The sequence below is a fragment of the Theobroma cacao genome, chromosome 1 (assembly GCF_000208745.1).
Source record: "Theobroma cacao cultivar B97-61/B2 chromosome 1, Criollo_cocoa_genome_V2, whole genome shotgun sequence".
Taxonomy (NCBI): Eukaryota; Viridiplantae; Streptophyta; class Magnoliopsida; order Malvales; family Malvaceae; genus Theobroma; species Theobroma cacao.
The window spans coordinates 30,625,465-30,645,911 of NC_030850.1; the positions used below are offsets into that span (position 1 = coordinate 30,625,465).

General features: G+C 35.8%; 3 protein-coding genes across 4 annotated transcripts; 1 reads left to right on the plus strand and 2 right to left on the minus strand.

Annotated features, from left to right (window-relative positions):
• Nucleotides 7,552-9,503, plus strand: LOC18613481 (CASP-like protein 1E1). Of its 2 annotated transcripts, none has more exons than XM_018114001.1 (3): nt 7,552-7,604; nt 7,907-8,154; nt 8,981-9,503. In XM_018114001.1, exons 2-3 carry the CDS (start codon nt 7,934-7,936, stop codon nt 9,318-9,320), a joined length of 561 nt encoding a protein of 186 aa, XP_017969490.1. In that variant the 5' UTR covers nt 7,552-7,604; nt 7,907-7,933; the 3' UTR covers nt 9,321-9,503. The 2 variants fall into 2 exon arrangements, with proteins under 2 accessions (XP_017969490.1, XP_017969489.1); XM_018114000.1 differs by lacking the exon at nt 7,552-7,604 and adding an exon at nt 7,622-7,792.
• Nucleotides 9,721-13,878, minus strand: LOC18613482 (zinc finger protein CONSTANS-LIKE 13). Its single transcript, XM_018113999.1, has 4 exons — nt 13,182-13,878; nt 12,360-12,566; nt 10,895-11,178; nt 9,721-10,206 (listed from the first exon to the last, which is right to left on the minus strand). Exons 1-4 carry the CDS (start codon nt 13,719-13,721, stop codon nt 10,116-10,118), a joined length of 1,122 nt encoding a protein of 373 aa, XP_017969488.1. The 5' UTR covers nt 13,722-13,878; the 3' UTR covers nt 9,721-10,115.
• On the minus strand, nt 15,094-19,667 carry LOC18613483 (E3 ubiquitin-protein ligase MIEL1). Its single transcript, XM_007050737.2, has 12 exons — nt 19,489-19,667; nt 19,321-19,408; nt 19,101-19,157; nt 18,974-19,006; nt 18,812-18,889; nt 18,688-18,731; nt 18,526-18,566; nt 17,182-17,264; nt 16,999-17,090; nt 16,844-16,913; nt 16,153-16,191; nt 15,094-15,471 (listed from the first exon to the last, which is right to left on the minus strand). The coding sequence occupies exons 1-12, from the start codon at nt 19,548-19,550 to the stop codon at nt 15,337-15,339; spliced, it is 822 nt and encodes a 273-aa protein (XP_007050799.2). The 5' UTR covers nt 19,551-19,667; the 3' UTR covers nt 15,094-15,336.

Below are 20,447 nucleotides of genomic sequence, written 5' to 3' on the forward strand. Positions count from 1 at the left end.
CCTTTATCAATGGTAAAGCGAAAGGGCCAGAGAGATATATATAGACAAATACAGTTTCGACATCCATATGCCTTTTTGTCCATTTTGTCACTCTCACGTACTTACCTTAAAAAAGGGTCCATGAATGACTTTTAAGAGTCGGCATCAATTGCTGGCAGCTGGCTTTGGCATCATCCAACCCGAAGAAGAATTTCCTAGCTAGGGAGATTATGCAATACAAATGGACAATGACAAGTATTTGGCAAAAGTCTTCCTATCGGGGAAGTTAAACACGATATGAATAAACTTTATATATATTGCTTTTTGGTTTAAGATTTGGAAGTGTTATTTAGCCTGCCTTCTATAAATATATTCTTCTCCTTTCTGGTTTTTACTCAATCAAGGAGAAGAGCAAACCTTGATTACCATATATTTTGGCTACTGATCACCTCAGAGCTATGATGTTGATATTCCTGGAGTCTGGTTTCTCTTTTATGGGGAATGTTCTGGATCTTGGGATATGGAATGGCTTGCCAATTAGCTAAAACCCTGCCTCAGTTGCCAACTATATATACTGATTACTCACCGAGTCCTTGCCTCTATACCTACCCAGAACATAACATGAAAAAGAAATGAAATAATGAACCCTGGAGGCTGGAGCTCCAACTCCTCATGGGGCTGGGCCTGATGATAAACTTCGTGGTGTCGTCGGTGATGAAAACCCAACCTAGCCTTCATTCGTACTTCAGGCTTCAGCCCACATCTTTTATGGTCTATAATCAGTTGATGACCGCAAAATAGTGGAAAAAAACAAAAAAAGAAATTTTGTCATTCTTTTTGTTCGTTCCTTTATTTATTTTGTTTTCATTGAATTGTTGTGAAGCTAAGAAGGGGTAACGAACACGTCAAATCTACTTGGAACTAAATCTATATTGAAAGGATTTTTTTTTATTAATATATTGAAAGGATTTTACATGAATATAGCTTGCAAAAATTATGAGCTATATATAGATGAATATGTTTTGGGGGCTCATCACAAGGATAAGAGACGGTACTCCTTAGCTGGTTAAAAATATGCCTAGTGATACCAACTAATACATGCATGGATTTATTAACTGCGGTTTTGAATGCTTTTTGATTGCAAGATTTTTCCTTTTATCGAACAGATCAAATTAAATTAGAGTGCTTTATATTGAACTTTATATATAATTAATTTATATTAATTTAAGATATACTGGAACGTTATTTGGTGCCTATGGTGGGAGTTTTCTCGGTGAGCAAAGGCTCGGGAGGGTTGGTTATCTTGTGGGAAGTCATTTGGGGAGTTGGGTTGGAGGTAGGATTGGTTTGATGGTTTATGATGTGGTTAATGGAGTACATTACTTGCTTCAATTTGTTCAAATGGAAAAAAACGAAAATCATGAGGCTCTTGTTTATGAAAAATCAGAAGTTTTTGAGGATTCCTATGCTTATGAAAATTCAGATATCTATGAATCTCCACCTGATGAGAGCTCCGAATCAGAAGAAAGTTCGGGCGAGCCAGCTCGGAGGGCCAAAAAATTAAATTCAAAAAAAAAAAAAAGGCCCGTTTCAATTTTCATAAATTTTTTTTAATGAAAAAGAAAATAAGTTACCGAACCCAACAGGCCAAACAGTTCAGCAAGCAGCAACCCGTTCAGCAATTCGATTCAGTGTGCCCTTCCCCCTTTTGTCGTTCTTTCAGCCTACAGAGGAGCAGTCAAGTTTCACTTTCTCAACCCATCCCCATCCGGCCATCCCCATCGCCGATCGGCTTTCACTCTTTCAGGCTTCAGCAGTTCGGTTCAGCCCTTCCCCCTTCTGCCTTTCTTTCAGCCCACAGAGTAGACTGAGCAGTCAAGTTTTGCTTCCTCAACCCATACCCATCCGGCCATCCCATCGCCGATCGACTGTCAAGCTTCAGCAGTTCGGTTCGGTCCTTCCCCATTCTACGATTCTGCCGTTCTTTCAGCCTACAAAGCAGTTGACTTTTGCTTTCTCAAGCCATCCAACCATCCCATCGCCGATCAGCTTTCAGGATTCAGCAATTCGGTTCGACGCCCTTTCCCCCTTTTGTTGTTCCCCCTTCGGCCCTTCCCCCTTCAATTTTTTTTTTGAAAATATGGGCTGGCCCAGCCCGACCCATGGGCTACCAAGGAGTGGGCTGGGTTGGGAATTTGGCAACCCATATAAAATATGAGCTGACCCGCCTCAGCCCATATTTTTTTAGCTCACAAGGGCCAGGGTCGACCCGGCCCATATTGACAGGTCTATTAAGAATCCATATTTCATGTGTTGTTTTCATTTGTTAATCACTTTATTCTCTACTTTATATAGTCTAAGCTTGAAAGAGAAACACTTTATGATTTATATATTAAATCTGTGCGTCTACCTTACATATCTTGAGAGATACTTTATGTGTCAAAGACATGTCATTAAGGCTATCAATTTATGTCCCAACCTATACTTAAAATTTACATATGTTTTAAGTTTTCACATATACAAAAATGTATATATATATATATATAACCAATTTATGACTAATTAAATATCATTGAATAATCATTATTTATAATAAATCCAAATACATCATCGATGACATGGTTCCAAACAAATTATGCATAAAGCATAAAATAATGTCAAATTAATACTCTCACTTACCAAGTACATTAAAAGATTCCACAGCACTCATGTCAAAATATGTTTCTTGAAATTGATGAGGAGTGGTTCCTTGATCAAAGGATCAACTATCATGTCATTAGTTATAATATCCTGTACTAAAATGTAGCCCTCTTTCAAAAAATTATTAATTTTAAAATATTTTATCTTTATATGCATAACCCTTATGGTACCTTTATTTTTGTCAATGAATAAAATTATTATAGTATTATCACAATACAATTATATAGGTCTAGCAATAAAGCCAACCAAAAATAATTATTTAATAAGATTTCTCAACTAGACAACTTACATAACTGCTCTACGACATGCTTTAAATTCTTCTTGCATAGTAGATGAAGTCACAAGTTTTGCTTTATATTTTTCCAAGATACATCACCAATCAACATAAAAAAATGTATCTCAATGTGAATTTCCTCCCATTTGAATAGCTAGTAAAGTTAGAATCTGTATAACTCTCCGGCTTAAGATTTTCAACCTTTTGATAAACTAGCATATCTTTAGTTTTATTCAAGTATCTCATCACTTTTTTTGAAGCTTTGTTATCACTATTGAGATTAGATAAATACCTTCCCCAAAAACCCATTGCATAAGTAATGTCAAGCCTCATGCACGCTTAAGCATTAGATCAAGCTAAAGATTTCAATTATTTCATTGATTCATGTGAGCTCTTGGACTTTCCATTAATTGGTAAGAAATGTACTTGGTTTGGGTCTGATTCTAACGCAGTCGTATTGACTATCTTCTCCTTGCATCGGAATGATTCTTTAAGTACCTTGATTCCATGCTTGTAAATGGATTGTGGGTGATGTGGCGTTCATTTTTTTTCTAGCTTGATAAATGGATCCTTGAGGATGATATTTTGTGTTCGAAGTACCCTCGACTTTTCTCCATTGCTGTTGATAAGGAAGCTTGGGTTCGTGATGTATGGAATAATGGTAATTGGCTTGTTTCTTTTTGATGACCTCTTTATTCTTGGGAAGGTACGGATTATGGTGAAATTCTTGCCTCTGTTACTAAGATTGTCCTTTATTCTAATAAAGTGGATTAGCTTATATGGAAACATGACCTTAAAGGTCAATTTTCAGTCCAAGTTTTTTGCTTTATCTTTGACACATACGCTATTGATAACAAGGTGTGGTTTCATTCCATTTGGAGATTATCAGTACCACCCAAAGTCCAATGTTTTTTGTGGCTTGCAGTTCATGATGCTATTCCTACTATGCTTTTTCTTGTCTCATGTGGGGTTTTATTAATTGATGACCAAATTTCTTGTGTTTGGTGTGGCTTGGAGTTTTAATCTTGCTATCACATTTTTCTTTCTTATCCTTTTACTTGGAAAGTTTGGTGCCTTGTTTTTAATTGATGGGGAATCTCATGGACCTTTCCTTGCACGATTTTCTCTTGTATACAATCGTGGGCTGATTATGAGTTTTCAAGTAATGTTCTTAAGCGTTGGATGATGGTTTGCGTTGCGTCCTTTTGGTTTTTGTGGCTTGCATGGAATGAAGCGAATTTGTAGTAAAGTGTGGGAGTCGCATGACATTCTTTTTCTGATTCGTTCAAGATCTTTCCTTTGGATTTGTACCTGTGAGGAATATATTAGTATTGATGAATATGGCTAGTGGAATGAACCTTGTCTTGCTTTCTAATCTCAGTCTTTGTCTTTCTCTCGTATAGGCATATCATGGCATTCACCAAACGTGGGAGAACTTAAATTCAACGTTGATGGCTCTACTAGAAGTAAACCAGGACTAGCCAGTTGTGGGGGAGTCCTAAAGAATTCTGATAGTGTTGTTGTTGGAATTTTCTTTAGACTTCTTGGATGTCAGGATTCTAATTTTCTGGAACTTATGGGTTTGATCTCTACTTCATCTTACCAAGGTGCCCGTTTAACTATTGAATCTAATTCATCTACTGCTCTCGCTTGGGTGAACAATATTTTTACTAGACATGGGGAGTGCTGGTTAGTCTTTAACGAGATCGACTCTTTGATTCAGTCCATTGGTGGCGTCAACTTTTCCCATGTGCTGCGAGAAGGTAAAGCTTTCGCTAATGCTTTAGTGAAAGCAAGGGTTGATTGAAGTGATTTTTTTGTTGCTTGGTGGTAGTTTACTGGGGAACTCTTTCCCACGGGGTTTATCACAGATGGCTTATATTCTTCATTTTGCTTTAGCATTTCCTTTGCTTTGTTGGCTTATTTTCTCTGTCCTATTCTATGCATTTTTCTAGCTATTAGTTCTTTTCCCTTTCCTTTGTCTCGACCAATTCTGTTGGCTATCATTTTGATCCTTTGTCCTCTCATTGGGGATTCTTTTACTTTGTAAATTCCCCCTTTATCTAATGAAATTCTCATTTTGATCGAGCAAAAAAAAAAAAAAAAATCAATACCTTCTCTCTTAGTAAAACCTTTGGTAAACAGTCTAGCTTTAAACTTCTCAATTTTTCTGTTGGAACCTTTCTTGATCTGATACACATATTTACAACTAATTTGTTTACAATACTTAGTTAGCTCAATAAACTTTCACTGACCATTGTGTGACATAGATTACATCTTATATATCCCTCATTGTACCCCAACACAAATCTAAGTTAGAACTAGAAATAACTTCTAAAAAAGTTACTAGATCAACTACATGGCCAATATCATAATTACACTCTTTAAGATAGAATTCATAGATGTTTAAGAAAAGACCAATCTTCCTTACCCTTATGGATTTTCTTTGTGGCACATTTTCTACAATATTCTAATATTGAGTGATCTCACCAGCAACTAATTGAATTTGTTTTTGTTCCCTAACTAGTGTATATGTCATAATATAATTTTTTGTAGGTTTATGAATATTTAAGTCTCAATATGCTTTTCTTCATCTCTATCATGAGAGCAATTAATATTAACCATATGTAAATCCAAAAACTTAGTTGTTTTTGACTTAAAAATTTTATCTCTTCTCTACTTAAACAATAAAATTTAATTATAGCCCACGTAATGATTTGGATTCCTAATAAAATAGCAATGAGTGGAACAATATTGTACCTTAGTTTTTGTGGATCATAAAGGCGCACATCTAAAGGACATCTATGAACATGTAATTGATTAAGATTAGGTTTCCAATAGGTATAAAACTCATAGGAGATTTCAGGTATAGATTTAGTAGGGATTCCATTTAAGATAAACAAATCTTTTATGATTGTTTCTCCTTACAAAAATTATAATAAATGAACCCTACTCATCATACTTCTCATTATATCCTTTAGGGTATGAATCTGCCTTTCAACTATGTCATTTTGTTTAGGATTACCAAACACAATTTTCTAAATATTTGGCATACGGACCCTTTTACTATCTTATTATTTCATATCTACTATAATATTCACCACCTTTACTAGGCTTGAAAATCTTAATGGCTTTTCTCAACTTTAGTTTTAAAATCTTAAATTTATCAAGAGCTTCCAGCTTTTCTTTAATTAAGAACATTTAACACGACAAGAAAAATATAGTCTGGATATATTGTTTGAGGTCTTGTCCTTTTGTGTTGCTCTGGTGTTGGAATATTCTTATTGCACACTGCTGAATGAAGAAATATTTCATAATTTTCAAGAAAAAAAAATCCACAATGATAAAAATCATGAATAAGTGTAAAAAAAAGCTACAATTACCGAATAGCAGGGGTATATGATCCACTTATGTGAGTTCTAAAAAATCGAAATTTCTATCTCATCTCCTTCCCTTTATCTTGGTCATTTTACCTCTACATGAGTCAACACATGTTTTTAAGTTATAAGAAATAAGAATAGACATTCCTCGGATATGCAGTCAAGTCTTTTATGTTATAAAATAGAAAATGTCTCCTTTATGTAGGATCTTTCCACAAGAGACATAAATATTACTAAAACCCAAACATAATCTATAAAATTCACAAGTCAAAGAAGTAGCTCTTTTAAGGGTAATCCTTCTAACCTCAATAAATTTTTTTTTTTTTGCCAATATTCACAATCTCCCCATTCATTTCAACCATGCACATCTCTGTACCTAATAAAAGTAAAAGTATAATCTTTCACTCTTCTTTTCCTTGGCTGAGTTTGGACCTATACATTTATTACTTTCTCATAGTACAAGCTGAAAACATCTCGTAGAGCTTCCCATGGCACCCTCACACCAAGGTTGTCAACGTACAACACTATGTGACTTAGCCTTGCAATCGGAACTGTAAGCGGTGCTACATACCTTTCCAATCCCTTTCTTTCTCGGTGACTATACCAATCGTGCCAAATTGCCTTCCTCATTTTTGTTTTTCTGACATTCTTGTCAATTTGAACTACTCCTATCTGTTCTGGACATGAAATGAGAGATGCGACTATATATGAGATCAGTCCACCATTATACCTTTTAGCATTTGACCAATTTAACTCAAATTTGATTAAAATACATTGAATATCTTCTTATTCTACTTTTCTAATATAGATTTTTTTTTTAAATCTGTCGACACGGTAATAGGACAGGTAAGAGAACGCGACTCCATTGCATTGTTTTTTGGAGTTGTCTTTCTTTTTGGTACCTCAAATAAGTAAAAATTTTAAAAATAAAATAAAAAAGAAATAAATAGAAGAAAGAACAGACCATATACAATGGGTATGAAATACTGTAGCTCTAAATGATTTAAGAGCCTCTTTAATTTCAACAGTAAGTTTACCCAATATCAAATGAATTAACTTAGTGAGAATCTCTTTGACTCGACGAAGCAAAGTAGCTTTCATTAGTTGGGTCCCAACCAAGCAAGTCAGTGTCATCGGATACTAGTGTGCATTTGGTACGAATGTTACGTGACCTTTCGGCTTAATGGTTAATGTTTATAGTAATATGTATATTGACAGGGCAGCCCCTGCAGCATCGGTGACCAGGCCCAGCTCCAACATGGCGCAATGAAGTACGTAATAATCCGACACTGCTTCGCTGGTGTATGCCACAAGCTCTACCCGTACACACCAAATTCAAGCCAAGCATGCTATTCGTCAATCCCCTTCTTTAATACACAGCCAAAATGACCAGCTGCCTTCAATGCACCCCCCAACTTCCTTCTTTATTCCAACATCCACCTCCATTTACTCCCCTCTTGTACGTACATGTCCTAAAACCAGACCTTTCTTAAGTATTAACCCTTCAGCTATAATCTTTTTCTACCTCAAAACCTTCTTTTATATGCTCAACTTTCTGCTTGTTTTGAAACAGATCGAGAGAGAAATAGAGCTTCGAAACATGGATGGAGTTGGGAGCAATGTGAAGGTGGTAGAGAGTTCAAGGAGAGTTACACACTGTGACCTGATACTAAGGATTCTGGGTCTGATCCTTACTTTGGTAGCTGCAATTGTGACGGGTGTTGACAAGGAGACAAAGACTATTTCTGTCAGTATCACCAAAACCTTGCCCACCTTGCACGTTCCTGTTACTGCTAAGTGGCATTACATGTCTGCCTTTGTGTAAGCTGTTTTCTTATGCTTTCAGTTCCGTCAAGGTTATGTTCAACTACAATTTAGCTTCTTTTTGCATTTGGATTTTGCTATACAAATGAACTCTCGTACCATGCTTCCATATCTACGTAGAACATGCATAATCGATGTACGTTCTAGGACCTTGCAATTCTTTTTCTAGTGAAACGACTTGACAAAATTTTTTACTCAAGTTGAAAAGGAGGTTTGAAACTCTATATTCTGCACATTATTTATCTTCACTTTTGTTTTGTCCCCAGAAATTTGCTTATAATAGTATTCCTTGCACTATTATCCTTCTTGTCCTTCAACTTAGTTAAATAATCTTTTTCAAATTTCCTCCCACTTCGTCTTCTTGACTGCCTCCCTCCCTATTTTGCCTCTATCTGTCCCTGTTGGCGTGGTCTGCCCTTGCTCCCACAGTCCAACTCTTCTATATTTGTTGCCACAAGGCCCACGACCTAGCCATTAAGACCTAATAAGCCATAAACCTTGGATTGGTATGTCTCTAATCATTAAACTAAGTAAACAATGACTAATGAATTCCTATTCCAACGTAGATTATCTACCATTTCTCATTTTGGATATCATGCTATGCTCTTGCAGCTCTCAAGAGACCAGCATCACTATGACTATATTCTAAAATAACACCAGTACTCATAGTTAAAGTTTCTTCAAAATATCCCATTTTTATACTTTAATTGAAGGCAAACAAAGGCCTCACCCTGAATCTAATTTTAAGTAGTCCACTCTACATCATAATAATTTCATTCCGAGATGAATCATATGCCTGATTCGGTCATATCCTTGCTGTTAGGTACTTCCTTATATCAAATACCGTAGCATCTTTGTACGCAGCAGCATCACTGGTAGCATCTATGGCAGTCCGGACCTCCAAAGAAAAGGCAGCAATGGCTCTCGTCATTCTGGACATGACCATAATGGGGTTGCTGTTCTCTTCTAATGGAGCAGCAATTGCTGTTGGGGTCTTAGGCCAATATGGTAACTCACATGCGCGATGGAACAAGGTCTGCGAATTGTTCGGTGGATTCTGTCACGAAATGACTGCTGCTATAATCTTATCTTTGGTAGGATCGTTAGTTTTCTTTTGGCTGGTGGCACTGGCCATTCTCAACCTTCACAAGAAATCAGGGTAGATGGAGTTAAGAAGGTCGATGGGGAGTCACTGGGGTTACTAACACTAGTATTTACAAGTGGCTGAAGTAGGAGAAAAGTTTCTTTGATGTAGTACATGGGTATTTAATTAGCTTTGGATGGCGTTAAATTTCAAGCCACACTGGTTGGTGCGTCTCATTTCAGTAAACATTGAATATTCTGAACACAGGACGCACAATTTCCCCAACCATTGCATCAAATGATTCTACAACAAAAGATGCAAGATTGCAAGTAGTAGTTGACACCCTGTAATTAATGCAGAAAGAAGGGTTAGAAGGAAATAAGGAAAACATAACTTCACCAGCTGTGGCCAGAAACCAGCATTTCAGTGATCAATCCTAGCCCAAAATCCTAATTATTGCCCTGATTTCTGTCCAAAACTTCCAAAAATTGCATAGTTCATATGCTTTTCTTTTATTTTCTGCACTAACTATCAACTTACAAGTCCAAAAATGGTGACAGGATGTGGATCTCACCCCATTCTACACAGCAAGAAAGGAGATTTTCTAATAAAAAAGTGAGGATAACTAATAACCTACATGATGTGCAGCTATGATATCTAATGCTTCAGGCATCATATATAGGTCTTACAATTCATTATAATGGGTATAAAAGCTAAAGGCTATTTACAAAATTCATATTTTACAAGTAAGGAACCTAGTATATCTAAAGCTTTAGCTTCTAGGAGAAAGGACTAAACAGAAGGAAAATATTTTCTAGTTTCAAAAATGACCCAAGTTCTAGCGATTCCAGTCTCACAGTTCTTTACCAGTATCTCAATGCTCCACCTTTGCAAAACGCCCCTTAATTCTTGTCCTGCTTTCAGCTCGTACCTTTCTTGATTCATACCTGATGTGCTTATCATATCTGTCACATTCCACATGCAGCGTTTGCTTAAGAAATGCAGAAGAGACAGAAAACTATAGATGAAGATTTGAGAGGAAAGATTGACAAAATGTTATGACTGACTGCAAGTAGATGCCTTACGGGCATGGGGTGATTTAACATGCCATATTAAAGAAGCTATATTGGAGGCTTACATACAAGCCCTCACAGTTTTCACAAAATTGATGATGTGTTAACCATCCAGACTGTCAAAGAACCACTTGACCTAAAAGGCTAAGCTTATTGAACTTAGGACAACTAGATTACACAAGCTCTAAAACCATGTCAAAGAAAAGCTTGAGCTTAATAGTTAGGAATTTGCAAGCTAGGGCTGAATCAAAAGCAGTGTCCAAACACACAAAATACAACACACAACTTCTTTTACCAAATTCTGTCCCCCCAACAGAAAAAATGGAAATATCAAATAAGTCCAATTATTAATTTTAAATCATTTTGATGTCAAATTCTCAAAAATCCAAATTAATGTGTTAAGGTTGGTTGACAATTCACCAATGTAGTTTCTACATGCTTGGGTTCCAGCCAACCATTGCAACCAAAAGTAAAAGAATCAATTATTTATCATTGTTTTACATTTTAACTTTCATTTCCTTCAAGAAACCATTGAACAGATTAATGAGGTCGTAGTATGGAACAAAGAGTGGAGCAATACCTTCTTGTTTTCCTTTTCTCCTTGTAGCGTGAAATTGCAGAGTGTCTCTCTTGGCTATTTAACTCATGGACAACAATCTTTGGAAGCGCTGATGTGGTTCCAGCAGCAATTTGATGTTGTAGTTGGTCTTCAAGACTATCATTCACATGTGCGGTCCTACTAGTATCTAGATGTTCATTAGGAACAACAGCACTTTCCTCAGTGTAGCCTCTTAATTGTGAAAAAGGTAGAAATACTTGATTGGCCATCTCGACATTATCACTGAAGCACTGCGGTGCACTTAACTGCATGAAGGGAAAAGAGATTTTTTTTTTAAATTTCATTTGCATTCATCAAAAGGGAACAATTGTTCACCTCTTTACACTGATTTTGTAGGGCTATGCCCCATACAAAAGGAAAGGGGTACACCGACACAAAATCCTTCAAAAAAAGCCTTAATGGCCTATACAATTGCCAATATAAAAACCGCTGTACACCGCCAAAACAAAGACAAAAAACACCTGCAACCTAACTATCACCTTCTCCGGGGGACAGGACAAAAGAGATTACTGCTCCATTTTTGACAAAGGAGTTAATCAAGAAAGCAAGAGTTCATATTTAAAGATGCTCTCTAACTATTGGACAAGTCTATGGAAGACATACTCAAAGCAGATTGAATGGTGTAATTCATCACTTGTTAATGTCATCCACATGTAAGCTGCATCAGACTTATGATACCTGAATATATGATTGATTTTCGCAGAAAATTCCATTAACTCAAGCAACCATGAGTTCGCTTTTTGGGCCACAAAAGACAGAACAAACAACAAGATTCCTCTTTGCTGACCTAATTGTCAACTTAATCTCTCCTAAGTGACAACACAGGCCAAAGGACAAGACTCTAAGTATGCTGCACATCAGACATATCCCTAAACACAGTTAATGTCAAGTAGCCTACACTTATCATGTTATGAAGGCTTCTGCTTAAATTTTCCTTCTTTTCTAAACAAGTTTTGCCACTTTCTTTCCTGACCAGTGAAAGAAATAACTTGCTGGATGTCTAAAACTGTCTAATTACATCAATAGTTTCTAGCAGCCTTATTTTCTTCTTCCCCTTTTTCCCACTTTCAAGGGAAGACAACCCATCATTAATGATATCTCAGTCATGATAAAATAGCAGCCTTGCATCCTTAAGGATGAAGACAGTTTAAAATGCAATTTGTTCACAGTATTGCTCTCACAATTAAAAAAAAAAATCACTTTCTCCATAGCTTATTTGCATTGTCAAGCATCAGATCCATTGTTTCTAAAATCTAGAAGCAAAACTGTGGCACATTCTTTGACAAAAGAAAAACTCAATGTTCTACTTGCAAGTCCATACATCAACATGTAGACATAGGAAACTTACATATCAAGAAAAAAATTACAATCAAGGAAGCACAAAAAAATATCTTAGCGATGTGAGAAGAAAAGAAAACATATATACCTCATAAGCAGGAAATGGAATTGGATCTTTATCATTTTTGCAACTTGTATGCACACTTCCTGGCTGCGAATTATAAGTATTAGGTAAAAGTGGCAGGAACCCAGTAACATTTTCAAAATCAGTGCTGAGGTTGGGTTCTGACTTTGCCAGTTCACGAAGCTGAAGAAGCATCTCCTCCTTATGTCGTCCACAAGAAGCATTACGGTTCTGAGTCAAAAACAGTACACTGAACCATGTCATATAGTCACAATACTTAATAGACAATATCAGCAAGTATATAACACCAAGCAGCCACATTCAACCGTAAAACAAGTATAGCGAAAGCTAAGAAATTTGCAGTTAATGGTAAACAATCATTCGAATTTTTTTTTATTATAATTTCTAAACAACCATAACCAAAATAAAGGTAGAATAGCCAAATCAAAAAAATCCAGGAACCTAAATTAAACTTGGACATGCAAGGTTTAATCACCCTAATAAATCAGCAGCACAAAAAAAAAATTCAACCTTAAAAGTAACAGAAACTATCACAACCCTCTCACTGACATCATTTTCGGAATGAAAAAAGAAAAAAAGATTTAGATTTGCCTCTTTAATTCGAATAGAGAAGAGTTTGAACCCCCAAAATTCCAACCTTCAGCGAATCTTCAAGTAACTATTTGAGTTCTTAACAGCATAGAACTCATAAAAATGCCAACCTTTTAACGAGCTTTACTTTTTTTTTTTCCCCAACCAAACAACACATATGCACTACTTAAGAAAAGTACCATACAAAGAAGAAAAAGAAATGCAGAAGACTGAAAGAATCAACTTGGTACTTACCTTACGCAGAGGAGGAACATCAGTGGGCTTAAACCCATGTCCAAAATCACTCGAAACAATCAAATCATCAAGGCTAGAAAACTCAGGAGTTTCCCAACTTAACAAATCCAACAACCCATCATCTTCACCACCATCTCCACAGCCAACTTTCTCTTCACTCAAAAACAGAGTTTTGCTACCCAAATCCTCAATCCCAAAACTATTAACCAATTCACTAACAGAAGGACACCCAGAAAACCCTTCTATGGGCCTCCTATTATGCAACGAAGATGAGGAACACTTGTGGCTTTCCCAGTCACAATTTGAGCAAAAAACAGATTGCTCTGTTTCGCAAAAGATGGAAGCAGGGGATTTGTCACAGGCGTCACAGAGCTGCGACCGAGGGTGCCTGGTGAATAGTTGGTTGGCTGAATGAACTTCCCTGTCGCATGAAAAACATAGCTTGGCCGAGTCAGCTCTGCAATATAAAAAAGCTTTGGATTGGTTACAATAATCACAGAGTCTCCACTGTTTTTGGTTATTATTTTTCTGATCAGTCATGTGTGGTTGTTGGCTTGGGTTTGGTTTCTTCTGCCGGGTTTGGTGTTTGTTTGATTGGGATTTAGGTAATGGAGGAATATGTTAAGAAGTCAGAGAGTAATATAGCATTGAATTGGCGCTAAGTTTTGGCTGCTTTGCTTAAGAAATGATTGAGAGAGAAATCTTATCGTTTCTTTCTTGCTATCCAAGCCTTCAATGAGTTGGCTGATTTTTTTTCCTGCTCCCCTTCAATTGGAGAAAGTGATCGTTTTAACCTTTATGATCGCTGTGTACTTTTGGTTGGGAAGATGGCCTTTTCATTTTTCTTAATTAAAGATATCCGAAAGACAAAAGACTTGACAAGACAAGACACAAACAAGTATGGGTCGGGCACTGGAAAGATTAGACCCGTAAGCACGAGCATGGGTTAGTCAACTGGTCCTCCTTGTGAACCACTTTGGCCATGTTTTGTCATTCATGCTAAGATTATGACTTTTATCTCTAGCGAAATAAATAAAACCACATGGAATTAAATTTTAGACATTTTTAGATGAAATCTAAAATGGTCTTTCCCCGTTTTTTAAAACCAATATTCAATAATCTCTCAACAAAGCTTGTCCTTTTGTGTCCTAGTTGCTGCCCTGGTAAGTGGGTCGATGACTGACTACCCTCTTGTCTTTGGAAAATCCAGGTTGAATGGTGAGGCAAGGGAATATGAATAGTAATAGAAGCGAAAAGGAAACAACTGTAGAATGTACGAGGATGCTGACCATTTGCGAAAATTGAATTGAATGGTTCATGATAACTTTGAGACAAAACGAAATTCACGATTGATCACGAGGCAAGGCAGACAAGAGCGGAAATTTCATGAACACCTGGTCCGTACAGAAAGGTGCAAGAGACGTGTACAAGGCAAGGGACATCTCTCATATTCAGTCCTTCCGGGCCCTGGTTCAGGAACTTGGCTTGAAAGTGGGCTCAGCCTAGAAAGTTCGTCGCCATATCATTTTCACATACATATCGCTAAACTTGGTTGATCAGCCGTATTACCGACACAATGCAAGCTAGAAAGTTTGATAAAATATCAATATTGAACTTCACAACGCGTGACTCATACTCAATGGTGGGCCCAACGTCAAAACTAATAGTAGACATGACACTCGTGGCAACAACCAACGAGTATAATCTTTTCCCAGCGTGGAAACAACACAAGGTTCCAGATGACAAGCATTAGCTGCCGAGGATAACAACACTGTCGACTCTTCTTTGTCACTGTCAAAAGGGACAAGACCTCGAGGAGAGAGTGACACGGAGGGAAAAAAGGTACAACTTCCCCAAGGCTCTTCATAACAATATCCGAATCAACAATATACTATTGGTATAAAAACATGACTTTTCTGAGGGAAATGATGCAAGAAGCCTACCTTGTGTTTTGTTCCAAAATTCAAGTGCATGTGCAACCATTACTACCGTCCACATGAAGCACATGTTTCACATCAACCATAAACAGCTTGTGAAAATCTCAATAGAAGTCCAAATGAACAATGAAAACAGATGTAAGAACTAAAACAGACATGTTTTGTTTGAGATTTTCCATACAAGAGTGTCAAATGTGCATTGCCAACCGATTAAACTTTCAGTGTGTATCACGAATGATTGCTTGGTTTGCAATCCTGCGGGTGTTATAAGAATTGCATCTTCTGCACTTGAGACCCAAAATATGGAATTGGACTATGCTTTTACTGTTGCAATCATTGCAGAGGATTGAAACCTGTAAAAAAACAACCTCATCAACTAAGTGCGCAAACATACATGCATCTATTGTTTTGACTACAACCTATATCCTTGGATCAACAATTATGTTAAAAAGTACAAAAATGATGAAGAAAAGGGTCAACAATGCAGAACATTACGTATATATGCCAGAGAAATTCCTTTCAGAGATTATATGAAACAATGGAGGCTTAATATCCAAGTCACTTGATGGGAAAATAATTGCAGTGCACTAGCCAATTCACTCTAAACACATGAAACCCTGAAAGCAGCTGCATAGGAACAGCAATATGAGCACTAACAAAAACTTGCCAGCTGAAATTGTCCCATCAATTATCGTTTAAATTTTTAAGTGAATATGAAGAATTTGCCTAATCTGTTCATTTATTGACATTTTGTCATTGATTTGGTGATGAGAATCCATGAAATAGAAAGACTGAATGCATGCTATTTCAAATAAGGAAGTTCTACATAGCAATATATCTCTGTTCCACCCAAACCCCAGGGAACAGATGGATACTTCCCAGTGCCAATAGAAGTCACTCTTACAAGATGTAACTTGTGAATGAGACCAAAATTTACGAAAGTTAGTACATGCAATTTAAATTGATGCAACAATTAGAATTCTTTTTTTGCTCAGTAAAAAAAAAAAAGAAGAAGTAAAGATATGAGTTCCTACCTCAAACTGATACTCCGCAGGCATTGAAGTAGCATCAATCTGTCAACAAAGATCAAGATCACCAATTAATGGCATATAAAAATCATAGAAACAGTGAAAATAATTACTTAATCACAAAAGCAATTGTTTTTTGAATCAAAATCAAATTAGAAAACAGAAGCTATTTTGTTAATATTCCAGAGAAGATTAATAGTCTCAATTTCTAGAGTCAGATACAAGCAGGCAAAAAATTCTGATTGCTATACCATCACTGTCCAGGCCCCAAAGAAGGCTACTTAAGCTCAATTGAAGAATTTATAGCAAGTTCAAACTTCAGGACATGCGTGCAGGTGCACACACACACACACACGAGAGACTTAAAGTGCTGTTTTTCAAGCTCCAGCTCCAGCCAATTCAGATCAGTCAAATTTATCCTGTCAAAATGACTGGGCCACCTTATGCCCACTGCTCATACCAAACTTATAATGCACACTATGAACACTATGAAAGTAGTACATAACAACTTCTACACCAAATTTTTTTTTAAAATATAGGCTTCTGAGAAAGATTGAATGTCCCTGAAATCAAAACTGAACCCATGGAAAAGGCATGTAAAATTCCAACAGATGAACAAGTGTAACTAACACACAAATCACTCAGGTCAGTAGAAATTTAATATACAATACTATGATTAAAAGAAGTAGGTTTATACATCCAGATCCAGAACTTCCCAGAAAGCAGTCATATCAAGCACTGCCTTGCAGCAGATGGGACATCGATACCTGTTTCATGAACAAAACCAATACTTAAATGTTAAACCGTTCCAAAAAAAAAAACCTAACAATTAGCAAATTAATCTGAATTTACTGATTTTGCATAGTCATCTGAGAAAAGCAGTCCATATGCATTGTATGTCCACAATTCAAAATCCTCGTGCTTTTAACTGAATCAAAAAGATACTGCAAGCATTGCAAGAATGTCTTAAAACAACAAGTTCTTATGAAATTTCAAAGAATACTGAAGAAAATAGTCAACTCTTGAAGCTCAAACCTCATAACAGATGGGGCAGTCAGTCTTCATGGAGTTCTCCACACATAAGTGATTGTCGTGCAGATTCACCATATAGCAAGAACCTGTGCCAACAATAGCATCATAAAGGAAAATGGAATAAATGAAAAACAACTAAATGGAATTAGATAATTTTTAAGACAGCACTAGCGCTAATAAGGGCACTTTAATGAAGAATGGTAAGACACACATCGGCAACTTTGTATTTTACATACCTAACTCTGACAGTTGACTTGCTTTAAACAAGGGACTTGATTTTTGAGGAATTGGGAAATTTCCTAGATAGTCAAATGAATTCAAGAAAACAGAATTGATAGGGAATTACGAATTACCAAAATTCCCTTTGAATACATCCTACCAGGTCAATAAAGCATTTGCAATGCATATTTGCTACTCTTACCATTCAAACACGAACAAATTAATATCATCACCTCCACCCTCCCCCTCCCTAATCCATGCTTAGAGGTGCTCACCATCTTTTAACATTAATTTCTATCAAAGATGGGCAAAAAGATTAGGGGTAACAAGTAAACAGATGGGGGCCCTATTAAGCATTTTTCATTGAGCTTTACATGACAATCCAGTTCAAATTTAAAACTCAGTGAACTTCAGGAGTCTGAAGTAACCCAGCATGGGACACTACAAACTTGCAAAGACAAGCTACCTAATGGAGTCAAAAACTTATTGGAAGAAACCAGATGTCTTAGAAGTTGTCTCTTTGAGCTCTATGTTTATAGTGATAATGGACAGGCCTAGGAGACATTATGGAATTGCAACAAGCTTCAATAAACACCCTGGATAAACACAGCCAGTTAAACAACAGAGTAAAAAGATAAACAAAAGAAATACAGAAGGGATCAAAATAGGATCTTATTCACCACCTACTGTGCTGCACTCTGGAAAATTACCACAAAAGTGGCATGAACAGTACCAACAGGAGGATTCTAAGGCTACATTTTCTTACCAGCTTTGCTATTTGCATTTTTGATATTTTCTTTTTGCTTTCTTAGATATTGTTTTCTATGAAATAAAAGAAATTAGTGAGAAGCCATATTTGGTTAAAATGAGCAAATAACGAAAACATATTTGTTGCAAATAGATATAAAATTGTGTGTTTTATCCATCATGAATGTCAAAACTTTAATATGTAATTCAGCAATATTTTTCCTTGATCTTTTTTCTCTTTTGCTTTAAAATGCATATCAGGAAAAGCATTTGCGCCCCATAAAAACATGCTATAACTCCAAACTCATACAATTGAAATGGCAGAAACCACCTCTCAAAATGAATAAATCAAGAACCAAGCATAGTAATAAGACTGCATACCGCATTTCAGACAGTGAAAGTAATTGTCACGACCACCCACCCTGGAAACCACAGATTAGATCAGAAAAATAGTTGACAGAAAAAGACACAAGCAAGCTATAAAAACAACCGAAACTAAATAAATTGGGCGCAAATAACTTAACCCACAACATGCTAACTGACCTACAAATTCCACAATCATTGCAATGGAACTGTTCCTTCGTGGTCTGCAACAAACATAACTTAAAATCAGCATGCTTATAAATACCATACCATAAAATTAAATAGAAATAGTACAAAATCTTACATCATCATCGTAGAATTTGCAAATGTTGCAGAAATATTCTCCCATATTTACCCCACAATTACAACAAACTTGAGCAACCTGAAACAATGAAACAGATGTGCCTTGAGAGTTGAGACTTGAGACACTTAGAGTTATTACAGAATAAAAACCAGCAGGGCATACCTCCTGTTCGGTATTGCAAATTGAACAAATAACCTGACGCATCAATTCTATCCCGTTATAAACAAATTTTTATCAGAAGAAAAAAAAAGTTACTCTAACAGAAAACTAAGTGTCAAGTAAAACATACTTGCTTGACATCCTGCCTGACAAGGTCGTGATGATCTTTTGGGTTGCTAACTGAGTTCTAAATTTATAAAATAAATAAAATTGAAGGGAAAATAAAACATCAGATTAGAAAATTTTGATAATCACGACAGGCATTCAAATACGTACATTTACAGGGATAATAAAGAAATTAACAAGCAAAAAAATAAAAAAAGACATGGACGAGAGAAAGGAAGAAGTACTGCGGCCTCGTTGTGGCAATGGCGGCATGGGAAGATCTTATTACAGCAAGGAGCACGGATTTTGCATCGTCGCTTATAGTGCTCGCATCTAAAGAAAACAAAATCAAAAGCATTTAATGACCGGAAACCGACAGAGAACACAAAAGAAAGAAAGAAATCAGAAGATACCCATGTTCGAGATTTCCGAAATCTTTGCTTCTCTGAGGTGCAGATACAGAGCCTCCCGCCATTGGTTAGGGGAAGAAAGAAACAACAAAAAGAATAACACGAAAATAACGGGATTTTCTTCCTTTATTTTATTCTGTTTAATTCTCAACTAAGTTCCAGTAAAAGTCAATTCAGAAGTTATCTTTTTATGACATTCAAGTTCTTAAACTTTTATTTTAAATTAAATAATTTTTTTTCTAATCGTTGATTAATTTTTGCTAATCAACAATACACATGGCAATTTTATATCGCATCATTTAATGCGGAGTAGGTTGACGTTGTATTTGGATGACATCACTATTACATGATAGATGATGTCATGTTAAATTTTGTTAATTATAATTTGTGTATTTATCGTTTTATTTAGACACATGTCTAAAAATATTGATCAAAAATTTAAAATAAAAAAAATAAAACACTTAAATTTTTTTAAATTTTAATTAAAATTTCACATATGATGAAACCGTTAACAAAAAATATAAAAAAATTAAAATTTTTTTTTTTCAAACAATGTGACCAACCAGTGTACTCTCATTTGTCGACCAAGCATCCTACCAGGTAGGTGCTTCCTAAGAGGATGGGAGCACCCTTCGGAGCAACTTTATGGTCCAAAAGAATTTTTTTTATCAAAAAAATTCAAAATTAAAAATATAATTTATATAATAATAATTTTTAAAATTAATAAAAAATAAAATTATTTTTTAAATATTATTATGTTATCAAATTAATAAAAATATTAACAATTGACTAACCATTGGACTTATATATTTAACGAAAAATATTTTTTAAAGTGGATTATTCATTTTAAAAATTAATAAATTCATGTATAATTATAATTAAAACTTAAAGAGTTTAGGTATTTTACTAAAAAAAACTAATTCTTTTTGTTTCATAATCACAAAAGACAAATTTTTTGTGTT

Bases quoted from the DNA above. Each gene is read 5' to 3' on its own strand.
- LOC18613482 (XM_018113999.1), bottom strand. From the start codon at position 13,721: ATGACTGATCAGAAAAATAATAACCAAAAACAGTGGAGACTCTGTGAT. The intron at 12,567-13,181 runs GTAAGTACCAAG...TTTTTGACTCAG, and splicing joins ATGTTCCTCCTCTGCGTAAG to AACCGTAATGCTTCTTGTGG. The intron at 10,207-10,894 runs GTATTGCTCCAC...GGAATGTGACAG, and splicing joins GAGAAAAGGAAAACAAGAAG to ATATGATAAGCACATCAGGT.
- LOC18613483 (XM_007050737.2), bottom strand. From the start codon at position 19,550: ATGGCGGGAGGCTCTGTATCTGCACCTCAGAGAAGCAAAGATTTCGGA. The intron at 19,409-19,488 runs GTATCTTCTGAT...TGTTTTCTTTAG, and splicing joins TTCGGAAATCTCGAACATGG to ATGCGAGCACTATAAGCGAC. The intron at 18,732-18,811 runs GTAAGATTTTGT...TGTTTGTTGCAG, and splicing joins GCAAATTCTACGATGATGAT to ACCACGAAGGAACAGTTCCA.
- LOC18613481 (XM_018114000.1), top strand. From the start codon at position 7,736: ATGCACCCCCCAACTTCCTTCTTTATTCCAACATCCACCTCCATTTAC. The intron at 7,793-7,906 runs GTACGTACATGT...GTTTTGAAACAG, and splicing joins CCTCCATTTACTCCCCTCTT to ATCGAGAGAGAAATAGAGCT. The intron at 8,155-8,980 runs GTAAGCTGTTTT...CCTTGCTGTTAG, and splicing joins CATTACATGTCTGCCTTTGT to GTACTTCCTTATATCAAATA.